The sequence below is a fragment of the Desmodus rotundus genome, chromosome 10 (genome assembly GCF_022682495.2).
Source record: "Desmodus rotundus isolate HL8 chromosome 10, HLdesRot8A.1, whole genome shotgun sequence".
NCBI classification, from domain to species: domain Eukaryota; kingdom Metazoa; phylum Chordata; class Mammalia; order Chiroptera; family Phyllostomidae; genus Desmodus; species Desmodus rotundus.
This window is the reverse complement of record NC_071396.1, coordinates 34945192-34969099: the sequence shown is the minus strand read 5'-3', so window position 1 is coordinate 34969099 and position 23908 is coordinate 34945192. Positions and strand designations below refer to the sequence as shown.

The 23908-nt window shown below is 60.3% G+C and overlaps 2 protein-coding genes across 13 annotated transcripts in view; both read left to right on the top strand.

Annotated features, from left to right (window-relative positions):
* Positions 1–3623, top strand: part of PLIN1 (perilipin 1) — a 49928-nt gene extending 46305 nt beyond the window's left edge. For all 8 annotated transcript variants that reach the window (XM_053913051.1, XM_024561695.3, XM_045196561.2 and 5 more), the window contains exons 6-9: positions 170–342; positions 1480–1677; positions 1996–2241; positions 2679–3623. In XM_053913051.1, the coding sequence (XP_053769026.1) occupies positions 170–342; positions 1480–1677; positions 1996–2241; positions 2679–3005 (944 nt within the window). In that variant the 3' untranslated portion in view covers positions 3006–3623. The remainder of the gene's footprint in view (positions 1–169; positions 343–1479; positions 1678–1995; positions 2242–2678) is intronic.
* Positions 3624–6349: 2726 nt separating this feature from the next.
* On the top strand, positions 6350–23163 carry KIF7 (kinesin family member 7). 5 transcript variants are annotated; one of them, XM_053912848.1, is made up of 19 exons: positions 6350–6431; positions 9047–9398; positions 9616–9816; positions 10073–10466; positions 10671–11205; positions 11593–11703; positions 12199–12426; positions 13223–13359; positions 13682–13797; positions 13974–14126; positions 17566–17768; positions 18729–18947; positions 19325–19450; positions 19548–19724; positions 20434–20649; positions 21043–21249; positions 21810–22008; positions 22086–22232; positions 22430–23163. In XM_053912848.1, exons 2-19 carry the CDS (start codon positions 9071–9073, stop codon positions 22777–22779), a joined length of 4047 nt encoding a protein of 1348 aa, XP_053768823.1. In that variant the 5' UTR covers positions 6350–6431; positions 9047–9070; the 3' UTR covers positions 22780–23163. The 5 variants fall into 5 exon arrangements, with proteins under 5 accessions (XP_053768823.1, XP_053768826.1, XP_053768825.1 ...); XM_053912851.1 differs by having other exon boundaries at positions 13220–13359; positions 18750–18947; positions 19551–19724; XM_053912850.1 differs by having other exon boundaries at positions 13220–13359; positions 18750–18947.
* The last annotated feature ends 745 nt before the right edge of the window (positions 23164–23908 follow it).

Genomic DNA, 23908 nt, shown 5'->3' with positions numbered 1-23908 from the left:
GTCAGCAGGGGAGGCCCGGTGGGGTTTCCAGAGGCTCCCTTCCTCATGCTCCCGCTTGCCCCCAAAGGGGGAAAGGGGTGGCCCATGTCACCACGGAGAGCTGAGCAGAGCCGGGGTGGAGCCAGGACGGCAGCTCCTCTGATCTCCCATCTCCTGTATTGCCTCCCAGCGCCCGCTGCAGGACGCCGGCATCCCCGCAGGCCTCCCGAGACCAAGCCAAGCCTTGTGAGCAGGGTTGGGGCCCTGGCTGACAACCTGTCCCGACACACCCTCCAGACCACAGCCCAGGTGCTGAAGCGGGGCCACGCCCTGGCCATGTGGGTCCCCGGCGTGTCGCCCCTGGTGAGTGTCTGCCCTGAGCTCCACTGGCCCCTGCCTGGGCTGGGACTTCAGGTCTCAGGACGAGGGGACTGAGGGGCCGAGGGCCAGTGCTCGAGGCCGCAGGGGACGAGCAAGGCCAGCCTTGTGGGGGTGGGCCGGGACCACCCCCATTTCTGTCTCCCATGCTCCCGCTGGTCCCAGCCCCCTTCATCCCCCCAGCTGGGTCTCTTGCTGGGGCCCTCCCGCCTGGGAGGGAGCAGAGACCCCCGGCTGCTGTCCTGCACGAGGGAGCGTCGTCTGTGGTAAGCAAGGCTCGGAGACAGTGTCCCAGGTGTCTGATCTCCCTTCTGGAGACTTCTAACTTGCCATCTGCTGCATCAAAGGAGCAGCTGCCATTCCTAGGCCCAGGGAGGGCTAACTTCTCCCCTCCCCACCTCTCTGCGTGTCTTGCAGCTGAGGCCAGAGAAGGAAACGAAACAGTATTACAGCATAGAAGCCAGCACCCACGTTTCAGCCATCATTTGGGGGGGTCCTTTCAAAAGCATTGTTGGCCTGGCCTATTCATTCAGGCACATGTTTGCTGTGAACCTACTGTGCTCTGGTTTCCTTGACTCCAGTAGGAAGGTGGGAGTGGCAGCTCCCCTGTGTCCCCTACATGGGGGCCACTTACTGGGTGGGAGGCCTGCTGGTTCCCCCGTGGGACACCCTGGCTCGCCTGATTGTTTCACTCCTAACGATCTGCCAGGGCCGTGGCTCAGGTCACATACACATCCCCAGGGCCCCAGCAGGACGAGAGCCGCGGGCCCCCAGGCTGCTGTGGGAAGTGCCCCTGTGGACTTTCTCCTTCTCAGAGAGCAGAGAAAACCCAGACACCCATTGCCAGCAGGGGCGGGTGTGGCGCATTTCCACGGCTGCATGTCACCCGGGAAAGAGAAAGAGGGGCCCCCTCATAGCATAGTGTTGAACGCGGGAAGCCATTCACGAAAACGCACCCCATGCCGCAGTCCATTCGTGTGAAGTTGAGAAGTAGGCAGAACCAGGGAGGGAGGTCAGAGTGTGGTCTGCCGCAGGGGGCACTGACCTCCCCCACCCTGCCCCTGGGGGCGAGGGACTTTGGCTGCGAGGGCTGAAGCCAGAGGCCCCCATTTGCTCCCTCAGAGCAGCCTGGCGCAGTGGGGCGCATCGGCGGCCATGCAGGTGGTGTCCCGGCGGCGGAGCGAGGTGCGGGTGCCCTGGCTGCACAGCCTGGCCGCCACCCAGGACGAGGACCAGGAGGACCAGACAGACACCGAGGGGGAGGACAGCAGGGAGGAGGAGGAGGAAGAGGAGGAGGAGGCTGAGGAGAAGCTCAGTGAGGTGAGAGCAGAGCCGAGTGGGGTGCGGGAGCCCCCAGGCCCCACAGCCCACAGAGGGGTGAGAAGCAGAGGCCCAGGGACGTGGCACGCAGGGCAGCCAGCAGGCCCTTCCATGCCCTTCGGTCGGCTGACCCCACAACGGCCCGGAGACAGAGGCAGGCAGAGACTTGTCCACACATGCAGAGAGGGGAAGTGACCTGATGGAGGCCACATAGCCAGTGGCAGAGCCAGGGTCCACGTTCTTTCCCCCAGCTCTCGGTGGCGTGGAGGGGAAGGGCCTGGACTGCTGCAGGAGGGGCTGACCCGCTCTTGTCCCCAGGTGGCAGCCCCGCCCCGGCCGAGGGGCCTCCTGGGCAGCGTGGTGCAGGCCCTGCACAAGGCCTTCCGGGGCACCGTCTCGGTCGTGACCTGGGCGCCTGCCACGGTGCTGGGCACGGCAGGGCGGGTGCTGGGCCTCACACCAGCCCCCACTGTCGCCCCGACGAAGGGGCGGGCCATGTCGCTGTCGGACGCCCTGAAGGGGGTGACGGACAACGTGGTGGACACCGTGGTGCACTACGTGCCGGTGAGCCCCCCGCTCCTCCCCGAGGGGCAGCAGTTGCCCTGAGACATCTGCCCAGGTGCTCACAGCCAGCTGGTCTACCTCAGGCCCAAAACAGAACCAGGCAGGGATACCCTGGCCCGCGCGGGCCAGTGTGCGGGTCGTGCTGAGTCTAAAACTTGGGCCCCAAGATGGGTCAGGGAAGCTGCTGACCTGCCACCTAAAGACCCCGGGGTCCAGCAGCTTTGTCATAGGGCTGCCTTGCTGTGGGCTTCTGGGCCATGGAGACCCGCAGGGCAGGCAGGGCCTCAGCTGTCTCCCTTGAGCACCCCCTCCAGCCTCACCCAAAGCCCTTGTCCCGCCACCCAGCCTGTGCTGCCCTGACGGCTGCTCCCGGGAGGCGGTGGGTGGGAGGCGCAAGGTGAGACCCAGTGGGCCCTGATGGGGTGCCGGGTCCTCAGCTCCCCAGGTTGTCACTGATGGAGCCCGAGAGTGAGTTCCGGGACATTGACAACCTGCCGGAGGAGACCGAGCGCAGGGTGTCTGGGGTGCCACCAGCCAGCCCAGAGCCCCTGACGCGCCTGGCGCAGCCCAGAGGCAGCCTGCGCAGTGCGAGGGCGCAGGGCCTGGAGGACAGAGCAGACCCGCCTGCCACGCCGCGCCCGGCCTTCCTGGCCGCGCCCCGGGAGAAGCCAGCGCGCAGGGTCAGCGACAGCTTCTTCCGGCCCAGCGTCATGGAGCCCATCCTGGGCCGTGCGCAGTACAACCAGCTGCGCAAGAAGAGCTAAGGGCCCCCCGGTGGCCGCCGTGCCCAGGGGGCCAGGGCCATGTCGCCAGCAAGTAAGCAAAACCTAACGCGTCCATGAGAGCGTTGCCGTTTTCAAAGTAGTCCCCTGGGCACCCTGCACCTTGGCACGTGTCTTCGTGTGCTCTGGGGCCTTAGCCTGCGGCCAATTTTAAAGAAAAATCTGAGCAGCAACCTGCTTTGATTCTGTCTCGTTTGTTTTACTAAAAGGTTCGTTGCTTAACTTGATGTCTCCCTTCTTTCTTTAAACCTGTGACCAGACACCATTTGACTGTTTCCAAGGTTTAGGAGCATCCTCTGTAAGACAGACAGCTGACTGACCTGAAAGTCCGCGCAGGCAGGACTTCTGGACGCGCTGTCAGGCTCAGGGGCTTCTGAGTGTGCGGCCGCCCAGCGGGCTACTTTGAAGGAACCGCAGTCGGGTGGAAAAGCTCCTGTGTGTTTGTGTGACAGGCAGCGTCCCTCGGGGTGTTCCCAGTGCCGCGCGTCTTCACAGGCTGGGTCCCCGTGTCCCCAGCACCACCTTCTGGCTCAGGGCACATCCCCTTGAATCCTTTCCCCCCGGGGCTTCCACCTGCGCCTTCACCCTGTCACTCCTCTTTGGAACACTGGTGTCCCTCGTGAAGGGGGACGGTGGTGGTGACCCTTCACCGGAGAAAGTCTGTACTATTGTGGGGTGTCCAACCTTCGGGCTCTGTGCTTCACACCGGAGGAGGAAGAGGTGTCTTGGGCCACACATTAAATACACTGCGACACCTAATCTCAAAAAAATCTTGTAACGTTTCAAGTAAATTTGCAGGGTTTGTTGGGCCGCATTCCCAGCCATCCGGGGCTGCATGCGGCCCGTGGGCCGCAGGTTGTACACCCCTGGTTTGGAGCATCCCAAGTTCAGATGTCAATATTCAGGAAATCTAGGACATGCACACATGTAGTGTAAAATTCAAATGCTGCAAGAGGGAGCGTGTGTCCCCCCTGAGGTCCGGGTGCCCCTCCGCGAGCTGGGCACGCGTGCGCAAGCTCGTGTGTGTGTGTGTGTGTGTGTGTGTGTGTGTGTGTGTGTGTATGCTTCACACGTGGCTCCCACCACTGGGGGCTGCTCTACCTGCCTGCTCTTTTCCCCTCACAATACTCCTTTGAGATCAGAAATCCTCCTCACTTTTTACTGGCCACACAGTAGGTGCTTCATAATGTAAGTGATTTCACTAGTTCTCTAACGAAGGGCTTTGAGGTTGTCTCCATTTTTTTTTACCGCTAACGCAAACAGTGCTGCCATAAACGTCCGATACAGAATGTCTTGGGTACATGTGTGGACGTGTATCTCTAGGAGGAACCTGTCACTTGGAACCGTGACTTGATGGGCAAAAGGGTGTCTGCATCTTAAAATTGTTAGATAACGCCGAGTAGGCTTCCAAAGCAAATTCTACTTTCGTTTCCATCTGCAGCTGCACAAATAACCAAGGGCTCGCTCTACCCCTTCTCTGGGTGTTTCCTGTCTGAAGGTGAGGGCAGAGGAGAAATGGGAGGCCAGGTCCTTTGTCACGTTGCCACTGACTCAGTCGGTAGAGCATCAGACTTTTAATCTGAGGGTCCAGGGTTCATGTCCCTGTTCGGGCGCCAGTTGCCGCGGTCCAGCCGCAGCAGAGTCCAGGGGGTCCCGAAGGTGCTATGAGGCGTCGGCGATGGGAGACAGACGACATCACGCCTCAGAGGACAGTGAAGCTCTGTTCTGTTTATTGCAAGCACAAATGGATTTTTATATTTTCCTTTTTGGCATAGATTAACATTTGCAAGTGTATAGCATGATCAGTTAAGCAGAAACATCAATACAAAGGTAACCAGGAAAAGTACAAAAGTTTCTATGGATTTAAATATATTAAACAAGGATTGTTTTGGCCAAAGTTTCCATAGATTCAGTTATAGTGAACAAAGATTATTTTAACTAAGAGAGTCATAAATCAGACGATTAGACATTTTCAGAAATTGTTCATAGGGCAAAAGTATACAGTAAATTGAGCAGAGGCAATAAGGCCTTTGTGATATCTAACTTAGCTATCTATCTTTTCTGTCTAAAATGTTTCTCTGTGTACTATAAACTTTAGCTTCATAGTAACTATTTCTGTATACCTAATAGCTAACCAGCTTTTCTTATTTCTATGCCTGTCTAATTGATATATATTCCTATTCAAGGTAAAGGAGGGGGTGAATTCGGCGGATTTCTTAGAATTATGTCTCATTCTTGTTGCATCATTCTTTCAGCTTCCCTAGAATTACAGGCAGGAGTATCAGGGCGTGTGGAATTACTTTCTGTTATTCCGTCTGCAGTCTCCTGTTTCCCTGGAATCCCTCTTGGGAAAGTCTTCTTCCCACCATTATGACGTACCATCCAAAAACCACCCATGATTAATAAGATGAAACACACTATAAGGGGAAGAGTGGGGAGTTTTCCTTTCCCATCTGGTCTTTGCCTTCCGGGAACATCCTCTGGGACTCTCAGCCAGCAAGAGTGGAGCCGCTCCCAACACTTCTCCCTCTGGTCCTTCTGTTAGCCGAGACGACAAATGACCAGTGGACCCATGGGTCCAATGCCCTTTGCAAACTGGGCGCTCACAAGCCAGAGCTGTGGGCCAGGACTTGCCCAGCTGGGTCTGGGGCGCAGAAGGGGCACAGCGATGACTTTCTGGTGCAGCCAGGTCCCGGTCCCCCCGGGGAGAAGCGGACGGCTATCGCCACCCTGAAAACCATGGGGGATGGATCCCTCTGAGCCTCAGAAGGGATTGTGAAATCAGCAGAGGAGGTGGGGGCTTCCTGGGACCTGGGGAGGGAGAGCTTTGCAGAGCTTGGAGGGGCTCGGGGCGTGCCGGGATCGGGAGCGATGCCGGGGCGAGAGGAGCAAAGGCCGACACCTGAGTACAGGAAGGTGTGAGCCCGTCTTCCAGAGTCCCGGGGCTGGGAACTCCACCCTCCCCTCGCGGAGCGCAAACGTGCCCTGGTTAACTAACCTTCGTCTTCTCACAAGTTACAACTTGCTCTTATGAGACGTGGGCGCCCTGCCCGCGGGCAGGGGGGCTTCTCTAGGGAGAGCATCAGGCCGGCAGGTGGGTCGCTGTGTCCCCAGAATTCCGTGAGCCTGCGCTATGATCTGGGCCCAGGGGCGGGTTCTCGGGCGGTGCTGAGTGGAATGGAGACCCGTGGCCACGCCCCGGGGCCCCGCCCCACCCGCCGACCGACTCCGCGGCACCGCCCAGTTCCTGCCTCTGCCCCCAGGAGCCGAGCGGAGGCGGGGTTGCGGAGGGGTGGGGGGAGGCGGGATCATTCGGGGGGCGGGGGTCCTGGTGACGGCATCAGAGCGCGCGGCGTTGGGGCTGGGAGGCTGGCCCCAGGGCTGGGGGTTCCCCTGACACCCTGGCAGGTAAGTGGGGGCCCCGGAGACGTGGGGGGCGCGCTCGCCCCCTGCGCAGGCCGGCCCCGCGGCTCTGGGAGCCGGCACCCCGGTGGAGCCCATCCTCGCTCACCAGCCTCCTGGAGCCCTTTCCGGGGCGGGCGGGAGCCCCCTCCCCGAAGTCGGGGGTCTAAGGCCAACCTGCCTGGCCTGGCCGGGAGGAGGGCGTGCGGGGCGCCTGCACTGGTGAGCACTTTTCCAAACTTTCCCGGAGCCCCCGCCTCCGGCGTCCGCTCCGGTGCCCGCGCCCGACCGCACGGGCGGAGGGCTCTGGATGCCTTCGGGGTGCAGAGAAGCGGGCCCGCAAGGAGCTAAAAAGTTTGGGATGAGCGGGATAGGTACCGCCGTGTCTCCAGCGCCGGCCACCCGGCAGGGACGGAATGATTTCGTGAACAAAAACCCGCTACAGGCGCTGAGAGAAGGTAAATTCTGTGGGAACGCTGAGTGCGCACCGGGGCGGTGCAGCGTGTCCCTGGACCCAGCACGAGAAACTCAGGCAGCGCACAAAACGGTTACGCCGGAGACGCGGTGCGGCTTCACAGCGAACTTTGTTTCAGACGTAGGATAACGATGAAGAGTGTAGCTAGTGAAAACATAAGCCGTGACATCGATGGTGCTTGTGTGCTGCGTGTAATCGTTCGTGCAGTTTCCGGTGACCCGCAGCGTGGGAGGCTCGCTGCGGGCGTCGCCGTGGACACCCGAGCAGGGCGGGCTGTAACCAGATGTAACCGTTTTTGCTGGGGGAAGGTCTTGCCTTCAGTTTGTTTAAAAAAAAAAAAATGCAACGCCTGTGAAGCGCGATAAAACAAAGCTCAGTAACGGAGGCAAACGTGTGGTGACAAAGTGGGGCAGGTGCGCAGGTAGGGCTGACCAGGGAGGATGAATACCGGGCAAGTTCCTTGAATAAATATTATTCACCGCTCCCGGCAGCGACGAAGGGTGGCAGATTGTGCTGGGCAGTGGAGATGCTGCAGGAAGTGGACAGGGTGGTCCCCGCCTCCTTGCTCCCAGCTCCCCACCTGGAGCGTGTGCGGAGGCCAGCGTTGATGGCAGCAGCTGGGGGTTGTGTGTGGGGAGCGGGCCAGCAGGGTGCCTGCCTGGCTCCCTGCAGAGGGTGGGGCTGGCTCGAAGAGGTGGGCAACACTGAGTAGGGATGTGTGGGTAGTCCAGGTACGAAGGGACTGTTCAAGTTTAGCTTCTTCACAGGAGTTTAAGATGGCGTTGGCATATTTGAGAGATGCCCCTGGTTGTGGTGGAGAAGGGGCTTGTAAAGGTCACACATCAGGACGTCAGTGGCCAGGGCCAGGGCTTTGGTACAGGATGGGGAGAAGCCCGTGAACCTGAGAAATACACTCGCCACTCCCCACCCCCACCCCACGCAGCTCCGGGTTCACTTTCCACGGTTTCAGTTACCCACGGTTAACTGTGGTCTGAAAATATTAGATGGGAAATTCCAGAAATCTTAAGTTTTAACTTGTGTGCCATTCCAAGTAGTGTGAGGCAGTCTCACGATGTCCCGTTCCCTTCCGCACTGCAGGGGAGAGTTTGTAAAACACGCGGCACCTGAGGCACTCCAGCAAGCCAGCAAGGGCCCGCACGCTCGGCAGGCCCTCCCAGTGCCGGCAGCATCCCCGTGCTTGTGTTCCAGAGGCCCGCCCTTGCCTTCGTCATGGGCCCAGGGTGCAAGAGCAGCTATGCTGGCAGTTCGGATGCTCCAGCGGGAAGCCAGAAAGTGCTTCCTTTAAGTGAAAGGGCAAAGTTCTCTACTTATATCAGGGAAAGAAAACAAACAAACGAACAACAGGATGCTTAGATGGGAAGGTCTATCGAAAGAATGAATCTTCCGTGAAATTGTGAGGGAAGAGGAATTTGCTAGTTTTGCTGTTGCCACTTACACTGCAGAAGTTACGCACGGTGGGAGAGGCGGGAAGTGGGCCGGTCGGGGTTGGAGCGCCCTGTTTGATGGACGGTGCTGCTGGGCCAGAAAACAGTGAGCTTACACAGGGACTTCATCCAGGGCCCCCCTGGGACAAGGGACCGCTTTCACACGCTGTTTATTGCGCTGTATTGTTGTAATTGCTCATGTCCTCGTTAGGTATCGCTGCTAATCTCTAGCTGTGCCTGATTTATAAGTTAAACTTTAGCACAAGTGTGCGTGTTTGGGGGAAGCACAGCACGGACAGAGTTCGGCGCTAGCTGTTGTTTCAGGCATCCACTGGGGGGCTTGGGACGTGTGCAAGGATCTGTTGACCTTTTTTTGAAGAAGGTGGGACAGGGGGTGCAAGGTGACAAAGGCAGAGATCAGAACTCAGCAGATGTATGTGTTTTCTGGGGGACCGAGTCACAGGGACCGGGTGCAGCTGGAACGCAAGCCCTTGGGTGTCCGGAGGAGGCGTCAGGGTCTTGCTTTGTGACATGTCTCTTATAGGGCCGCACTGTGGCTCCTGTGGCATTCGGGCACCAGGAGGTGGCACGGAGGATGCTCTGGACGTCGACCTCCCTCCCCTGTGCCCCTCCAAGGCCACCTGTAGGGCAAGCCTGGCCCCTGCAGCACAGATGCCAAAGGTGCAGGTCTCTTCCCGCAGGGCCCGGAGCTGCCCCCCACCAACATGGGGCTGGAGGCCCAGAGCCTGCCAGGGGCTGAGGAGGCCCCGGTGAGGGTGGCCCTGCGGGTCCGCCCACTGCTGCCCAAGGAGCTGCTGCACGGGCACCAGAGCTGCCTGCGGGTAGAGTCGGCGTGCGGCCGGGTTACCCTAGGCCGGGACCGCCACTTTGGCTTCCACGTGGTGCTGGACGAGGATGCCGGGCAGGAGGCTGTGTACCAGGCCTGCGTGCAGCCCCTGCTGGAGGCTTTCTTCGAGGGCTTCAATGCCACGGTCTTTGCCTACGGCCAGACGGGTTCCGGGAAGACGTACACCATGGGGGAGGCCAGTGTGGGTGAGTGGCCCCTCCCGCACCCACACTGAGGGGTCTCGGTGGCACCTGAATTTCGTCCCCTGCCCTTTTGCTGCCGTTCTGTGGCAAAGGTGTGGGTGCTGGCAGCGGGGGTGGGGGTGCTGTTTTCTGAACAGACCTGCAGCCCAGAGTGGGATGAGCCACTCCCTTGGGCTGGGGGCCGAGTGGCCTTCTCAGCGGGCCCCGCGCTTCTCCCCAGCCTCCCTCCACGGGGACGAGCAGGGCATCATTCCGCGGGTCATGGCCGAGGCCTTCAAGCTCATCGATGAGAATGACCTGCTGGACTGTCTCGTGCACGTGACCTACCTGGAAGTGTACAAGGAGGAGTTCCGAGACTTGCTCGAGGTGGGCACGGCCAGCCGTGACATCCAGCTTCGGGAAGACGATCGAGGGAATGTCGGTGAGGAAATCCTGAGGGCCCCACTGGCTGGGGGCGGGGCGTCTGGCTTGAGGAGGCTTCCCCTGCCGCCGGCTGACTTACCTTTCTGGGAGGGTCACCTAACTGGGAAACCTAAGCTGTGGAAAGTTTCCCTTTGGTTTCCCACCCCCACGGACTCTGGTGCACGTGCTCCTGCACCCAGAGGGAGAGGCTTTGCAGTGGGCGGGGGAAGCTGCAGACCCTTCAGCCCTGGGCTCACTGCCTCTCGCACCCGCAGTGCTGTGTGGGGTGAAGGAGGTGGACGTGGAGGGCCTGGACGAAGTGCTGAGCCTCCTGGAGATGGGCAATGCGGCACGGCACACGGGGGCCACACACCTCAACCGCCTGTCTAGCCGTTCACACACAGTCTTCACCGTGACCCTGGAGCAGCGGGGGCGTGCCCCCAGCCGCCTGCCACGCCCTGCCGCGGGCCAGCTGCTGGTCTCCAAGTTCCACTTCGTGGACCTGGCCGGCTCCGAGAGGGTGCTCAAGACGGGGAGCACAGGCGAGTGCCTCAAGGAGAGCATCCAGATCAACAGCAGCCTCCTGGCCCTGGGCAATGTCATCAGCGCCCTGGGCGACCCCCAGCGCCGTGGCAGCCACATCCCCTACCGGGATTCCAAGATCACCCGGTGAGCCCGTGGGAGAAAGGGCCACGAGAGCCCCTCTTGTCTGTCGTGGCTCCCAGGTGGCCGCTGGGTGGAGCTGGGGCAGGCGGAGGGGATCAGGCTTCTGCGGTGCACAGCCTGCAGTCTGAGCCTCGGGCCGATGCGGGGTTGTCAGATTGCGGGTCCTGGCACACTGGGGTCCTTGACACGCATCCCTGGCGTCCTCAGGATCCTCAAAGACTCACTGGGCGGGAACGCCAAGACGGTAATGATCGCCTGTGTCAGCCCCTCCTCCTCCGACTTTGATGAGACCCTCAACACCCTCAACTACGCCAGCCGCGCTCAGAACATCTGCAATCGCCCCACTGTCAACTGGCGGCCTGAGGCCGAGCGGCCGCCAGAGGAGGCAGCCGGGGCACGGGGTCCCCCGCGGCACCGCTCAGAGACGCGCATCATCCACCGCGGCCGGCGTGGCCTGGGCCCCACCGCCGTCCCTGCCGTGGCCGCTGCCCACCTGGGCGCCGAGTGTGCGCGCTACCGGGCCCGCACTGATGCTGCCTACAGCCTCCTGCGCGAGCTGCAGGCCGAGCCCGGTCTGCCTGGCGCTGCTGCGCGCAAGGTGCGCGACTGGCTGTGTGAGGTCGAGGGCGAGCGCAGCACCCTGAGCTCCGCCTCGGGGCCCGACAGCGGCATCGAGAGCACCTCCGCTGCAGATGAGCAGGCCATGCAGGGACCGGGCAGCAGAAAGGTGGCCAAGGACCAGGTATGGCCCTGGGCAGGCGAAGGAGAAGGTCTCAGACATCCAGCCATTAGCACAGTCTCTTGGGGATTCAAAGCTGGTGACCATGGTCATTCTCCATAATGTCCTCCAGCCTCAGGCTCGCTCTGTGCAGCAGGGCTGACCTTGGTCTTTACCTCCTGGGGGCGATGCAAGGGCTGAAGCTGTAGCAAGGGCCCAGCAGCCAGTGAGGGCTCAGTACTTTGTTCACAGAGGTGGCCCATGTGGCTTGCAGAGGGCACCTTAGGCAGGGCTTGGAACAGAGCAGCAAATAGGGCTATGGGACCCCCGGCAGGACAGAGGGAGGGAACAGGGCCAGACAGACTTGTCCTGCTCGCTCCTGCCCCTGAAGCCTGTCTCCTTGCCCCCTAGGAAGGCGAGGGGGTGCTGCTGGCCCTGCAGAACCAGGTGGCCCGGCTGGAGGAGGAGAACCGAGACTTTCTGGCCGCCCTGGAGGACGCCATGGAGCAGTACAAGCTGCAGGTGGGGGTGCCAGGGAGTGAGTTTCCCAGGGGGGGCAGGTTCCAGCAGGTCGGGGGAGATGGGGGTGTGCACACGTGGGCAGAAACGTGGAGGTGGGAACACAACGGTGTGGGTAGGTGTGCAGGATGGTGTTGAGTGTGGGTGGCAGGTGGGCCTGGCAGGGTGGCAAGGTGGGGCACTGCAGACGGATCCTTCCTTCCTTGGTCCCAAGGTAACTGGGTCAGCGTTGTTCCTGGTGCCCTCTGGTGGCCGTGATTGGCAGGGACATGGAGGACTGGCAGGGTGGAATGAGAGCTGGTGCAGTGTGAGTGTGTGTGTGTGTGTGTGTGTGTGCCCGCGCACGTGTGCATGTGAGTGTGTGTTTGGTGGGACCAAGAGGTGGTCAGAGCCTCCTCAGGGTCAGCCCACAGGGAGCAGGTGGCCTCATGCCTGTTCCCCAGTCTCGTGCACTCCGTCCCGGTCGACCCCCCTCAGCACCTGGCCCATGTCTTGCAGAGCGACCGTCTGCGTGAGCAACAGGAGGAGATGGCGGAGCTACGGCTACAGCTGGAGCTGGTGCGGCCGGGCTGGGGGGCCCCGGGGCTCCTGCAGGGCCTGCCTCCTGGGTCCTTTGGGCCCCGGCCTCACACAGCACCTCTGGCGGGTGCCCACAGCCACATGCTGGACATGGTACCCCCTATGAGCCTTCTTGGAGACAAAGTTGGCCCTGAGAACTGTGGAGAGGTGAGGAGGTGGCCAGGCTGGGTGCTGCTAGACCTGTTGGAGTGGGCAGGGGAAGGGTGAGGCCGGAGAATGTTCCTCACCCCAGGCTTTCATGGGACCACCTGTGAGATGCCCCTCCCTGTGTCCCTAGAGGAAGGGCCAAGATTTGGGTGACTGGGGGGCCTCTCAGAAGGATGATGCTGTGGGGGATCTCTGTGTAACTGGAGATTGCTTGGGGGTTAGAGAGAGGCTTCCACACTGGACAGGAAGCTTGCATGCCTCCAGAGATGGGGAACTCATCACTCTGAGGCCATGTGCCCTGTCTTTGGGTGCCTCTCTTTGCAAGTTTACTTTCCCATGAGCCCCGCTTTCCTGGAGCCCGGTCTCCTGCTTCTGGTTCTGTCACGTGGGGCCTTGTGGACAAAGGCTGTGCCTGCATCTGCCTGAACGCGCTGGGCTGTCCCAGCTCTCAGTCCCGAGGGACGAGGGGAGGGAGGCTGTGGGTTTGGCAGAAGTCCGTGTTGCAGCTGTCAGTCTGGCTGGGCGCTGTTAGCAAGACTCGGGTGCAGGTGACCTGTGTACAAGATGGAAGTGGCGTGTGGTCACCTGAGAGTATCGGGAAGTACGGGAGCTGGAGCGGGGGAGGCAGCTCCTGCTCTGACTCAGTGTCATCGGGCTGGACGTTGAAGGTGGGGTGGGGGTATAGGTAGGTGTGCACGGCAGGGCACAGGTGGCAGCACAGCCTTGGTGCTGGGAATGGCCCACGGAGAATGCCCTGTAGGCTTCCCGTCCTGAAACCCTGGCTCTCCCCTAGCAGGTGACGGATGGCACAGAGAGGGGAGCCAGGCTGCTGGCGGAGGTAGACAGGCTGGGAAGCGGCTCCTCAGCTTCATCGGAAGAGGAGGGGGAAGGGGATGAGCAGCCGCCGCCCCGGCAGACGCTGCACCTGCGCAGGTGAGCGGGGACCATGGGGAACCTGGCAAGGACTCGCCTGGCTGGACCCTGTGGTCTCAGGCTGCCCTCACCCACACCGCCCCTGCCGGCCCTGGGGAGAGAGCAGACAGGGGTGGGCCGGCCTCCCAGGCAGTCCTTGGTGCCCCTGCTCCCCTGCACCCCCTCTGCTTGGCCCCTGGCCCTGGGGTTCCGTTGGGCCGACCAGTTATGTTGATGGTGGGATGGAAGGCTGGGGACCCACCTTCTTCCCTCTGGCCTGGCAGGTGGCTGGGCTGGGGCAGGGGCTGTGGAGGGGTACCAGACGCCTGCTTCTGCCCCCCAGAAACGGCATCAGCAAGTGGAACCAGAGGGCGGATGCAGGCCCAGGGAGTCCACCGAGCAGGAAGGTCCCGGAGCTTTGCCTTGAGGAGTTGGGGGCAGCCACCCCGGAGCCCAGAGGTGAGCTTGGTGGGGTGCGGAGAGGCCCAGACCCCTTCTCCCTCCACAGTCCCGACGGGCCACTCTGGACAGTTCACCCGTTGTCCTCCCTGGCCACCCTGGCCGGCCTCTCCCCTGCACTCCCTGCCTCCCCACTGTCAGGTGGCACAGCAGCCTTGACCGATGGCCTTTTACAGTGGCTCATGGGAGCAAGGCCCAGGCCCGGCCCCGCCAGGACCCCGCCGCCACGGCCTCTGAGTGGCGGCTGGCCCAAGCCCAGCAGAAGATCCGGGAACTGGCCATCAACATCCGCATGAAGGAGGAGCTCATCAGCGAGCTGGTCCGCACAGGTGAGCGGTGGGCGCCGGGCAGGGGCCACACGGCCGGGTCTGATGCCCACCTCAGCTTCTCACTGCTGTGTGACCCGGGGCAGGTAGGATGACCCCTCTGGTGCCTCAGTTTTCTCACTCCTGAGGTGGGGACAGTAACCGTACATGGCTCACAGGGTGGCGCTGAGGATGAATGGAGTGAAGTCAGGTGCGGTGTTTAGCTCGCAGGAAGCACTGCCTGCTGGGTGGGCACACGGTGTCCCCAAATCGTGCTACGCCTAGTGGCAATACGTGTGACAGGGGAGGGGATGATTTTAGGTGGTGACCAGTTGAACTTTTTAATAGCTATGAAGTCACTGTAAAATGCATCATGAAATAGTTCACGTACATGAGAAGAGAGGCCAGTGCAGGGGGCCCCATGTGCCACCACCAAGGTTCAGTTGTTGAATTTTTCCTGCGTTTGTTTCATTGCTGAAATGCATGCCGTTCAGTTAAACCTACGGGGTGGTAATAACTTACGTAAGTTTCCAGTGTACAATTCTATAACACAGCAATTTCAACTTTTTAAAAAATTTTTTATTGTTATTCAATTACAGTTGTGTGCCTTTCCTCCCCATCCCTCCACCCCACCCCAGCCAAACCCCCCTCCCTCCCCCACCTCCACCCTCCCCAATTCGCAACCTTTTTAGCTCATGGCGCACAACTAATTACTAAAACTCCACGGCATACCAAAAAGTTATATTTTGCCAATCTAACAAAAAATAGGTATAACTTGGACTCATTCACACCGGACGGATACTGTGTTAGGTATTGTCCTTTTTCTCTTTGACGATCTGAGGGAGAGGAGCTCAGTGACTAAATAGGTTTTGCATATCTTAAAAATTCCTGCGGCACCCTGGGTGACAGCTGCTGCTATAACACGTTCCTGAATATTGCACGGTGTGCTCGACACCCAAAGTCAAGTCTCCTTCGTCACCATACATCTGTCCCCCTCTGTCCTCCCCCGCCCTCTCCCCTCCGAGGGTTCCTTGCTGTTTTACGTGCCACTTGGGAGTGAAAGCCTGCGGTTCTTTTCGTTTTCTGCTGTGACAAATGGCAGTGCTTCCTCATTTGCTGGCACTGCGTTGTGCGTGTGCTCCTTCGTTGCACTGCGAGTGTGCGTGTGTGTGTGCGTGGTTTATCTGACAGTTCTCTAGGGAAGGACACAGCAGTGTCTCCATGTCTGGGCCGTCGTGAATAACGCTGCAGTGAACGTAGAGGTGCGTGTGTCTTTCTCAATAAATGTTTTCGAGTTTCTCACGTAGACACCTGGAGGAGGGGTTGCTGGGTCCTATGGTAGTGCTATTCTTTCAGTTGTAATTGCAAAACCTTTGGTTGTTTTTTTTTAATTTTTTTCCTGGAGTTGCCTTATCAGTATCTGGGAAAGCAGTGGGTTTTCATGCCCTGATGTCTGTGTCCTGCAGCGTCACTGCATTTGCGTACTATTTCTGATAGGTTGCTGGTGGCGTCTCCAGGGCTTTCTACGTGCAGAATTATGTCATCTGCAGAAGGTGACACTTATTTCTTCCTTCCCAGTTTGGATGCCTTTTATTTCTTTCTCTTGTCTGATTGCTCTGGCGTGGATTCCCTACACTGGGCTGAGTGAGGGAGGTGAGGGTGGGCATCCCTGACTGGTTCCTGATCTTAGAGGAAAAGCTTTCAGTTTTTCACCATCGAGCGTGGTGTTCACTGAGGGTCTGTCATATCTTGTCTTTATTATGTTGAGGTGCTTTCCTTCTGTAGCCATTTTATCGAGCGATGTATATTGTATCTTAGATGCTTTTTCAGCATCTATTGATAAGATCATATATTTTTATCCTTCCTTTTGCTAACATGCTGTGTTACTGTGATGGACTCGCGATGCTGAACCATCCTTGAGCCCCTGGAATGAACCCACTCAATTATGATGTGTTTTTTTTGTAACGTGTTGCTGCGTTGGCTTTGCTTGTGTCTTGTTTAGGGTTTTCCGTGTGTGGCCATCAGCGATACTGGTCTGCAGCTTCGGAGCACGCTGTCCTCGCCAGCTGTTGGGCTCAGGGCCACGGTGGCCTCACCCAGTGTTTTAGGAAGTTTTCTCTTCTCTTCAGTTATTTCGCAGACTTTGAGAAGGAAAGGTTTCACTTCTTTGACTGTTTGGCAGGATTCGCAGGGTGAAGAAAGCATCACATATGCGGCAGCCCGTTCTGGTTCGAACGCATCTGCTCTCTGTGTTGTGATTTTCGTGTGTGGTGTCAGTGGTCTAGTCACACTCAGCACACGCCCCTGGGCTTTCCCAGCTCTGTTGGTTGAAAGTTGGTTGCCTGTACACCTGTGGGTGTTTTCCTGGACCCTCAGTTCCATTCTATTGGTCTGTGAGTCTGTTTTTCTGCCATACCAGGCTGTTCTGATGACTGTGACTTTGTAGAGCAGTCTAAAGTTTCCTTGTCTTCTTTTATCTTTTCCATCGTGGTGCGGAGGCAGGAAGGGTGATGCCTTTTCTTGGGGACGCTGCTCTGCCCGACTTAAGCTCCAGGCCGCAGAGCAGCTGCTGCAGCCCCCCGTCACCCAGCCCTCGTGCTCACGGAGCTGCAGCGGGTCCCCATCCACGCTGTGGCCACCATCCCACCCCTCTGCCAGTTCCCACACGCCCCCTCACGTGCCCCACTGTGTGGCTCTTTCAGGCATGTTTGTGTGCTGAGCAGAGGATGCTGTGTCAAGCTTTGGTTTCTGACTTGTTGTAAATTTAAGGGCAGAACCCTGCAGTCTGCTTGCTCCCCCATGAAGCTGACGTCACCCCTCCCCCCCTGAATATTTTGAGGCAATCCCAGACATCTTGTCATTTCAGCCCAACACCTGTCAATCAAAGTGCCATTAGCGTATCTTACAAAACTGTCACCTGAGCGCCGAGGGCACAAACACACTTACTTCCTTGATCGCACAGCCGGGTCTGTGCTCGGCTACTTTGCTCCACTCGAGCTGCAAACCTGGTCCCCACGCCAGGTCTGTTTGGGTCTCTGACGTCTCCTTCTCTTGGCCAGTCGGCCACCCTGTGGGCGCTCCAAACCCCACATGTTCTGGGAGTGGCTCTGCCTCCTTGTGGTGTCATTTGACCTGTGCTCTGTCCCCCGCACTCCCCGCAAGCGGAAGTTGGTTCTAGAGGCTCCATTATGTGCCGGCTCCAGCTCTGTACGTATTTTAGCTCGTGTTAGTCGGGCTACTGGTTCATCTGCAACCCCCGGTCACTACCCTGGAGGAGGCTTATTGACAAAGTGAGCCGATTTAAAGGGAAACACTAATAAGTAAGTCATGGTGCTGGTGGCACACAGGCTGGGAAGACCCATGCAGTGATCCTGGCTGATGGGGATCAGGAAGAACCCCCGGGGAAGAAGCAGAGGGGCCTTGTGGGGGCAGTAGCCTGTGCTGACGAGGCCCATTCCTCCAGGGAAGGCGGCCCAGGCTCTGAACCGCCAGCACAGCCAGCGCATCTGCGAGCTGGAGCAGGAGGCGGAGCGCGTGCGGGCGGAGCTGAGCGAAGGCCAGCGGCAGTTGTGCGAGCTTGAGGGCAGGGAGCCCCAGAACGCCGGGGAGCGGTCCCAGCTCCAGGAGTTCCGCAGGAGGGTCGCTGCTGCCCAGAGCCAGGTGCAGGTCAGCATGGGCCCCCGGGGGTGGCAGGTGCGGCTGCCCAGGCTGGGGCTCCGGGACCCAAGCTCACTGTGGAACCTGCGGGTGGCCAGGCCCTCATGCAGACCCCCGGCTGCTGGTGCTGCTGCCCTGCTGGCCTCCCAGGCCAAGGCCAGTGCTGTAGCCACCCTGCCAGGGGTCAGCTCACTGAAGGCAGCAGAGGCAGGGAGGCCAGTCCTGCCTGCAGCCCACCTGGGAGGCCACAGAGGGGGCGAGTGGTGGGCGTCATCGAAAGAAAGTTCACCCTTCCTCATGCAGCCTCCCCTCCCTCATCTGTCTGTTCTTCCAGCTCCCCATTCACGCACCTCTGCACCCCGCCTTCCCTGTCTCCCTGTCAGCCTGTGTCCCTGAATTTCTACCTATCAGTTGATGTGACCAGCTGTCCATTTATCTCTTCATCCTTCCGTCTTTCTGTCCCCTGTCATTGGCTGTGCTGTCTGTGCATCTTTGATGACCCACCTTTCTGTCCATCCTCCTGTCCACCCCTCCTCCTGTCTGTCCGTCTTTGCAGCTGGCCACCCACCGTTCCCTCCTTTGTTCAGGTCAGGCGTCCAGGACACAGCACAGTAGAGTTGGTCAAGGGCACGGGCTCCGCACCCGGGCTGTCGGAGTTTGAATCCTGGCTCTGCCAGGACTCCTAGCTGTGTGTCCTTGGTCAAGTTTCCAAGCCTCTCTGTGCCTTAGGTTCCTACTCTGTTAACTGGGGCTGATTATCATACTTGTCGGAAGATTGTTCGGGTCAGTTAACAGATACAGCTCTCAGTGTGGTGCCTGGTACGTGGTGACCGTCTGCTGACATTTTTATTATCCGCCGTCTGTCCGCCTGCTTTCCCTTCTGTCTGTCCCTCCATCTGGTCATCGGCCTTTGGGCCAGCGCACCCTTGTTGAGAACCTGGCTTACGGTGTCCCCTGCCTGTGGCCCAGTGGAGGCTGTGCTGGTCACAGGTGCTGAAGGAGAAGAAGCAGGTGACAGAGCGGCTGGCGTCGCTGTCGGCCCAGAGCGAGAAGCGGTTGCAGGAGCTTGAGAGGAACGTGCTGCTCATGCGCCAGCAGCAGGCCCAGCTGCAGAGGCGGCTCCGCGAGGAGACAGAGCAGAAGCGGCGCCTGGAGATGGAGATGAGCAAGCGGCAGCACCGGGTCAAGGTTGGGCACTCAGCTGGGTGTGTGCCCTGTGTCCTGGCTGCCCACAGGCTGAGACCTCCTCCAGCAGGTCACTCAGCCTCCCTGAGTTTGTCTCGCCTGCAAGTTGAGGGGTGTTACAGGAAAGTCAAGGCCAGGGTGAGGAGCAAGGCCAGGGTGAGGAGCCAGGGAATTCAGTGTGATGAGCCCTCCCAGGCAGTCGGCACCTCCTGTCATAGGAGCAGATCTGTGCTTGCTGCACCCCAGCGAGACACCGGGGTGTGAGGCAGGGCACGCTGTGCAGGGCTATGTCGGGAGGGGCAGGCACACCTGTGGGCAGGCCTTTGGTGAGAGGCTGGCACACACGGTCCCACCCCTGAGCCTCTCCCCTGTGCCCCCAGGAGCTGGAGCTGAAGCATGAGCAGCAGCAGAAGATTCTGCGGATCAAGACGGAGGAGATCGCAGCGTTCCAGAGGAAGCGGCGCAGTGGCAGCAGTGGCTCTGTGGTCAGCCTGGAGCAGCAGCAGGTGGGCACAGCAGGGGCACCCAGAGCCCGACCTAGGGAGCTGCCCACAGTAGGCATGAGCGGTGAGCGCCCACTGTGCCTCCCCCACGGTCCCTCAGAAGATCGAGGAGCAGAAGAAGTGGCTGGACCAGGAGATTGAGAAGGTCCTGCAGCAGCGGCGGGCACTGGAGGAGCTGGGTGAGGAGCTACGCAAGCGGGAGGCCATCCTGGCCAAGAAGGAGGCCCTGGTGCAGGAGAAGACGGGGCTGGAGAGCAAGCGCCTGCGATCCAGCCAGGTGAGTGCCCTCCCTGTGAGGCCCGGACAGGCGGAGGTCAGTCCTGCAGGTTCGGATGTGTGGTGGAACCTCTCCAAGTGTCTCCGCACAGTTTGCTTCCTCTCATCCACCCTGGCTCTGGGACGGCGCGGGCAGGTAGAGGAGGGCAGTGGGTGGCCTGGGGACAGAGCCTTCACTGGCACTGAGGCAGAAAGAGCCCCGCGTGGCTCCTCGGGGCTTCGTTGCTCCCTTGTGAGTAGGACACTCTGAGCCATCATCACGTGGCTGTGAGGATTTGAGGGGGCTCGTCAGACAGACAGCCTGAGGCTGTCCCAGTGGCAGGTTCCCCGGGCGGCACTCTGTAGTGCAGGGGTGTCAGGGTGGCCGGTGCCCCGACTGTCCCTTCACCATGAGAGCCCTCACTTCCTCCATGTTCAGGCTCCCGGAAAGGTCTTTGGGGCTTGGCCACTAATTTCCCATAGTTCCCATCCAAAACTCAAGTCGTCTCGGTGACAGGCCACCGCCACACGCTGCCCAGTCTTGGCCCATGTCGCCCCCTTCTTGTCAGGGGTGCCTTGTCCTCTGCTCGTCTGCACCCTCCTCCTGGATGATCTCTGCGGCCCCCGGTGCCCGAGCGTCTGCAGGGCCGAGCGGCCTGCGTAGCATCCCATGGATGGGCTGTGACCGGGAGGACGGGCCTGCTCCCCACTCACGCCTGGTGCTGCCCCAGGCCCTGACCGAGGACATCGTGCGCGTGTCTAGCCGGCTGGAGCACCTGGAGAGGGAGCTGTCTGAGAAGAGCGGGCAGCTGCGGCAGGGCAGTGCCCAGAGCCAGCAACAGATCCGCGGGGAGATCGACGCCCTGCGCCAGGAGAAGGACTCCCTGCTGAAGCAGCGCCTGGAGATCGACGGCAAGCTGAGGCAGGGCAGCCTGCTGTCACCTGAGGTATGCGGCTCTGGGCAGCCCCCAGAGGCGGGGCTGGGTGCAAGAGTGGTGTGGATGGGGACCTGCTTGTCTGGGACACATGGGCCGGCCCAGAAATCCTCCCTGTTCCCTTCCTAGAACCCGGACTCTGCATCCCGCACTGCAGCAACTGCCAATCCAACATCTCAGCTCCCTGGTGGGAGTGAGTGTCACGACCACGTCCGTGTGTCCTCCCCAGCAGTCCCGCCAGGCCTTTCATTCCATGTGGGGGGTTCTGAGCTCCCCGGGTGCAGATACTTCCCTGCACCAACCTGGGTCGGGCTGTGACAGCTCAGGGCTGGGGACACATAGGGGGTCAAATGTGGCTGCACAACCTCTCCGCCGCCCACACATGCCTACACCCTGCCCCCGCAGGAGGAGCGGACGCTGTTCCAGCTGGATGAGGCCATCGAGGCCCTGGATGCTGCCATCGAGTACAAGAACGAGGCCATCACATGCCGCCAGCGGGTGCTACGGGCCTCGGCCTCCCTGCTGTCCCAGTGCGAGATGAACCTCATGGCCAAGCTTAGCTACCTCTCGTCCTCGGAGACCAGGGCCCTCCTCTGCAAGTACTTCGACAAGGTGGGTGCTGCCCCACCAGGGACTCCTCCTGGGACTCCTGATCGGAGTGGCTACTCCAGGGCGGCCTTTGTCCCCATCAGTGGCTCTCAAGAGGGATGTGTTTGCTGGTCCAGGAGACATGTCACCATGTCTGGAGATACTTCTGGTTGTCAGGACAGTAGGGGTCGGGGCCAGGGATGCTGCTCGACACTCTACAACACAGGATGGGCCTGGCAGCCAGGTGACCCGGCCCAAGCTGTCAGTAGCACCAAGGCTGAGAAATCCTGGCCTCTGTGAGATGCACAGCTGGAGGCTCGGCCTAGAAGCTTCTTCCTGTGCGACTGGGAAGGAGTCTGAGGCAGGGATGGCAGATAACACCCATTTCAGAACTAACTCTCATTTGTAATTGCTGCCTGGGACACTGCTGAGAGGCGTCCGAGGGCCAGGTCTGGGCTCAGAGGAGACCCCATGACTCCTCAGCGACACCTGGCGTGGGGCGGTGCTGGCTGGACTGTCCCGGGTGAGGGCTCCCTGGCTCAGAGAGCCAGTGCCACGTCTGAGCCAGGCCGGCCTCGGCACAGGTGGTGACGCTGCGGGAGGAGCAGCACCAGCAACAGGTGGCCTTCTCGGAGCTGGAGATGCAGCTGGAGGAGCAGCAGAGGCTGGTGTACTGGCTGGAGGCGGCCCTGGAGCGGCAATGCCTAGAGATGGACCGCCAGCTGACCCAGCAGCAGCAGGAGCACGAGCGGAGCCTGCAGCTGCTCCTGCAGCAAAGCCGAGGTGAGGCCCGCTCGCAGCTCACGCACAGCTGCTGCGCCTGGCCACCCCGACAATACCCTCTCTGTGTGTCCCCATAGACCACCTTGGTGAAGGACTAGCCGATAGCAGGAGGCAGTATGAGGCCAGGATACAGGCTCTGGAGAGGGAGCTGGGCCACCACATATGTATGAACCAAGAACTGAAGCAGAAGCTGAGCGGCGCAGGCACGATGGGACCAAGCAAGGGTGAGTTGCTGCCCGCAGCCGGACGCTCTGCCCTGGCAGCTGTCATACCTTGGTTTGGGAGGTCAGAAACCCCTCCAACTGCAGCTCTCCCGGGGTCCTTTCCCACACTGCTTATTGTGCTGGGTGTGGGAAGCTAGCACTGAGGGAGGCGCTGCCACCTCCACTCCTGACAGGGATGTCACTGTCCTCTGTAACAGGTTGGGAGAAGAGGCCCCTGGGCCCTGGAAATGAGGACGAGCTGTGCCCAGCACCTGAGCCTCTTGGGCAGCTGCCCCTTGCAGAGGGCACCCCCCGTGCCCGGGAGGAGGTGCGAGACCTGGTCCACGCCCCACTCCCACTGACGTGGAAGCGCTCCAGCCTGGGCAGCGAGGAGCAGGGGTCCCTGGAGGAGCTGCGGCAGCGGGAGGCCGCGGAGCCCCTGGTTGGGCAGGCGCTGCCTGTGGGAGTGGGAGGTCTGCCCTGGCACACCGGGCTCTTGGCCAGACCCCGGCGGGAGCTGCGCAGAGCCAGCCCAGGGATGATTGATGTCAGGAGGAACCCCCTGTAGGCCCGGGACAGACCTGGACTTGGAGGGGGCCTGAGCCCACCAAAAGGTACAGTGCATGTGAGCGTCTGCTGAGTCCTGACCTCACTCTAAATCAGAGTCAGCCCAAATGGCTGGACTCAATTATTATGACTGTTTTTCAGAAGCAGCTTCCCACCACTCCCTTCCTGTGAGCTACGATACAATGGCCATCTTTGGCTCTGACTGGTTCCAGAGGGACACTTCCAGTCCCCAGGCCATGCCACTTGTTCCGCAGTGCAGTCAGGGCTGGTCCCAGAGTGGCCTGGGGTTTAAGTGGACACAGTGTGGGTGGGGGCTTGGGAAGCAGCAGATGTTTGGAGTTTTGTACAACCATTTCATAATAAATGAGAACAACCTCTGGAGAAATGGGATGCTCACTGAGTTTGATCAACAATAGTAGTAGGCAGCTCTGGGAACACAGCAGGCCTGGAAGTCACTCAGAGAGACCGGGGGCGGGGGCGCCGGTTGCGGACTGGCCCCCCACCAGGACTCCACAGCAGGCCGGCCCACCCCTGACTTGGTGAGTCCCCCCACAGACGGTGAGGACTGGGCTGGGACCTGGCTCTCGGGGCACTGAGCTGGGCCATGGTTACAGCGAACATTAGGCCAGGCATTGTACAGTGATGCACTGGAAGCTGAGCAGCCAGAGGTAACTTTATTGTTACAGGGAATGTGAAACATTTACCCTGCCGCCTGTCTCAGGGTCCCAGCCTTGTAGTGGCTTCACAGGGGCCCGCTTCACAAGAGGTAGCATTGTCCCAACCTGTCATAGTCACGGTCGCGGGGGGGGGGGCTGGAATGGGATCCTGGTCTTGGAGGTCCGTGCCTGGCTCCAGGCCGTCAGAGGTACAGCGTCCCCCAACCACAGGCAGGGGCTGGGGGGAACAGGCTGGGACTCGGCCCATGTCTTTATGCCTGTGGGGTGATCCTACCTTCATCTTCCAAACTCGCCCAGTTTCCGGAAGCCCGTTTTTCCTGCTCTGTGCAGCAAGCCCAGCTCAGGTGAACCAAACTTCTGGGCGCTCTGCTGAGGAGCCCTTCACAGGACGCGCCCGCAGTGCCGGGCACGTCTGGAGAACAGCACTCCCGGAGCACTTCTGCGGAGGAGCAG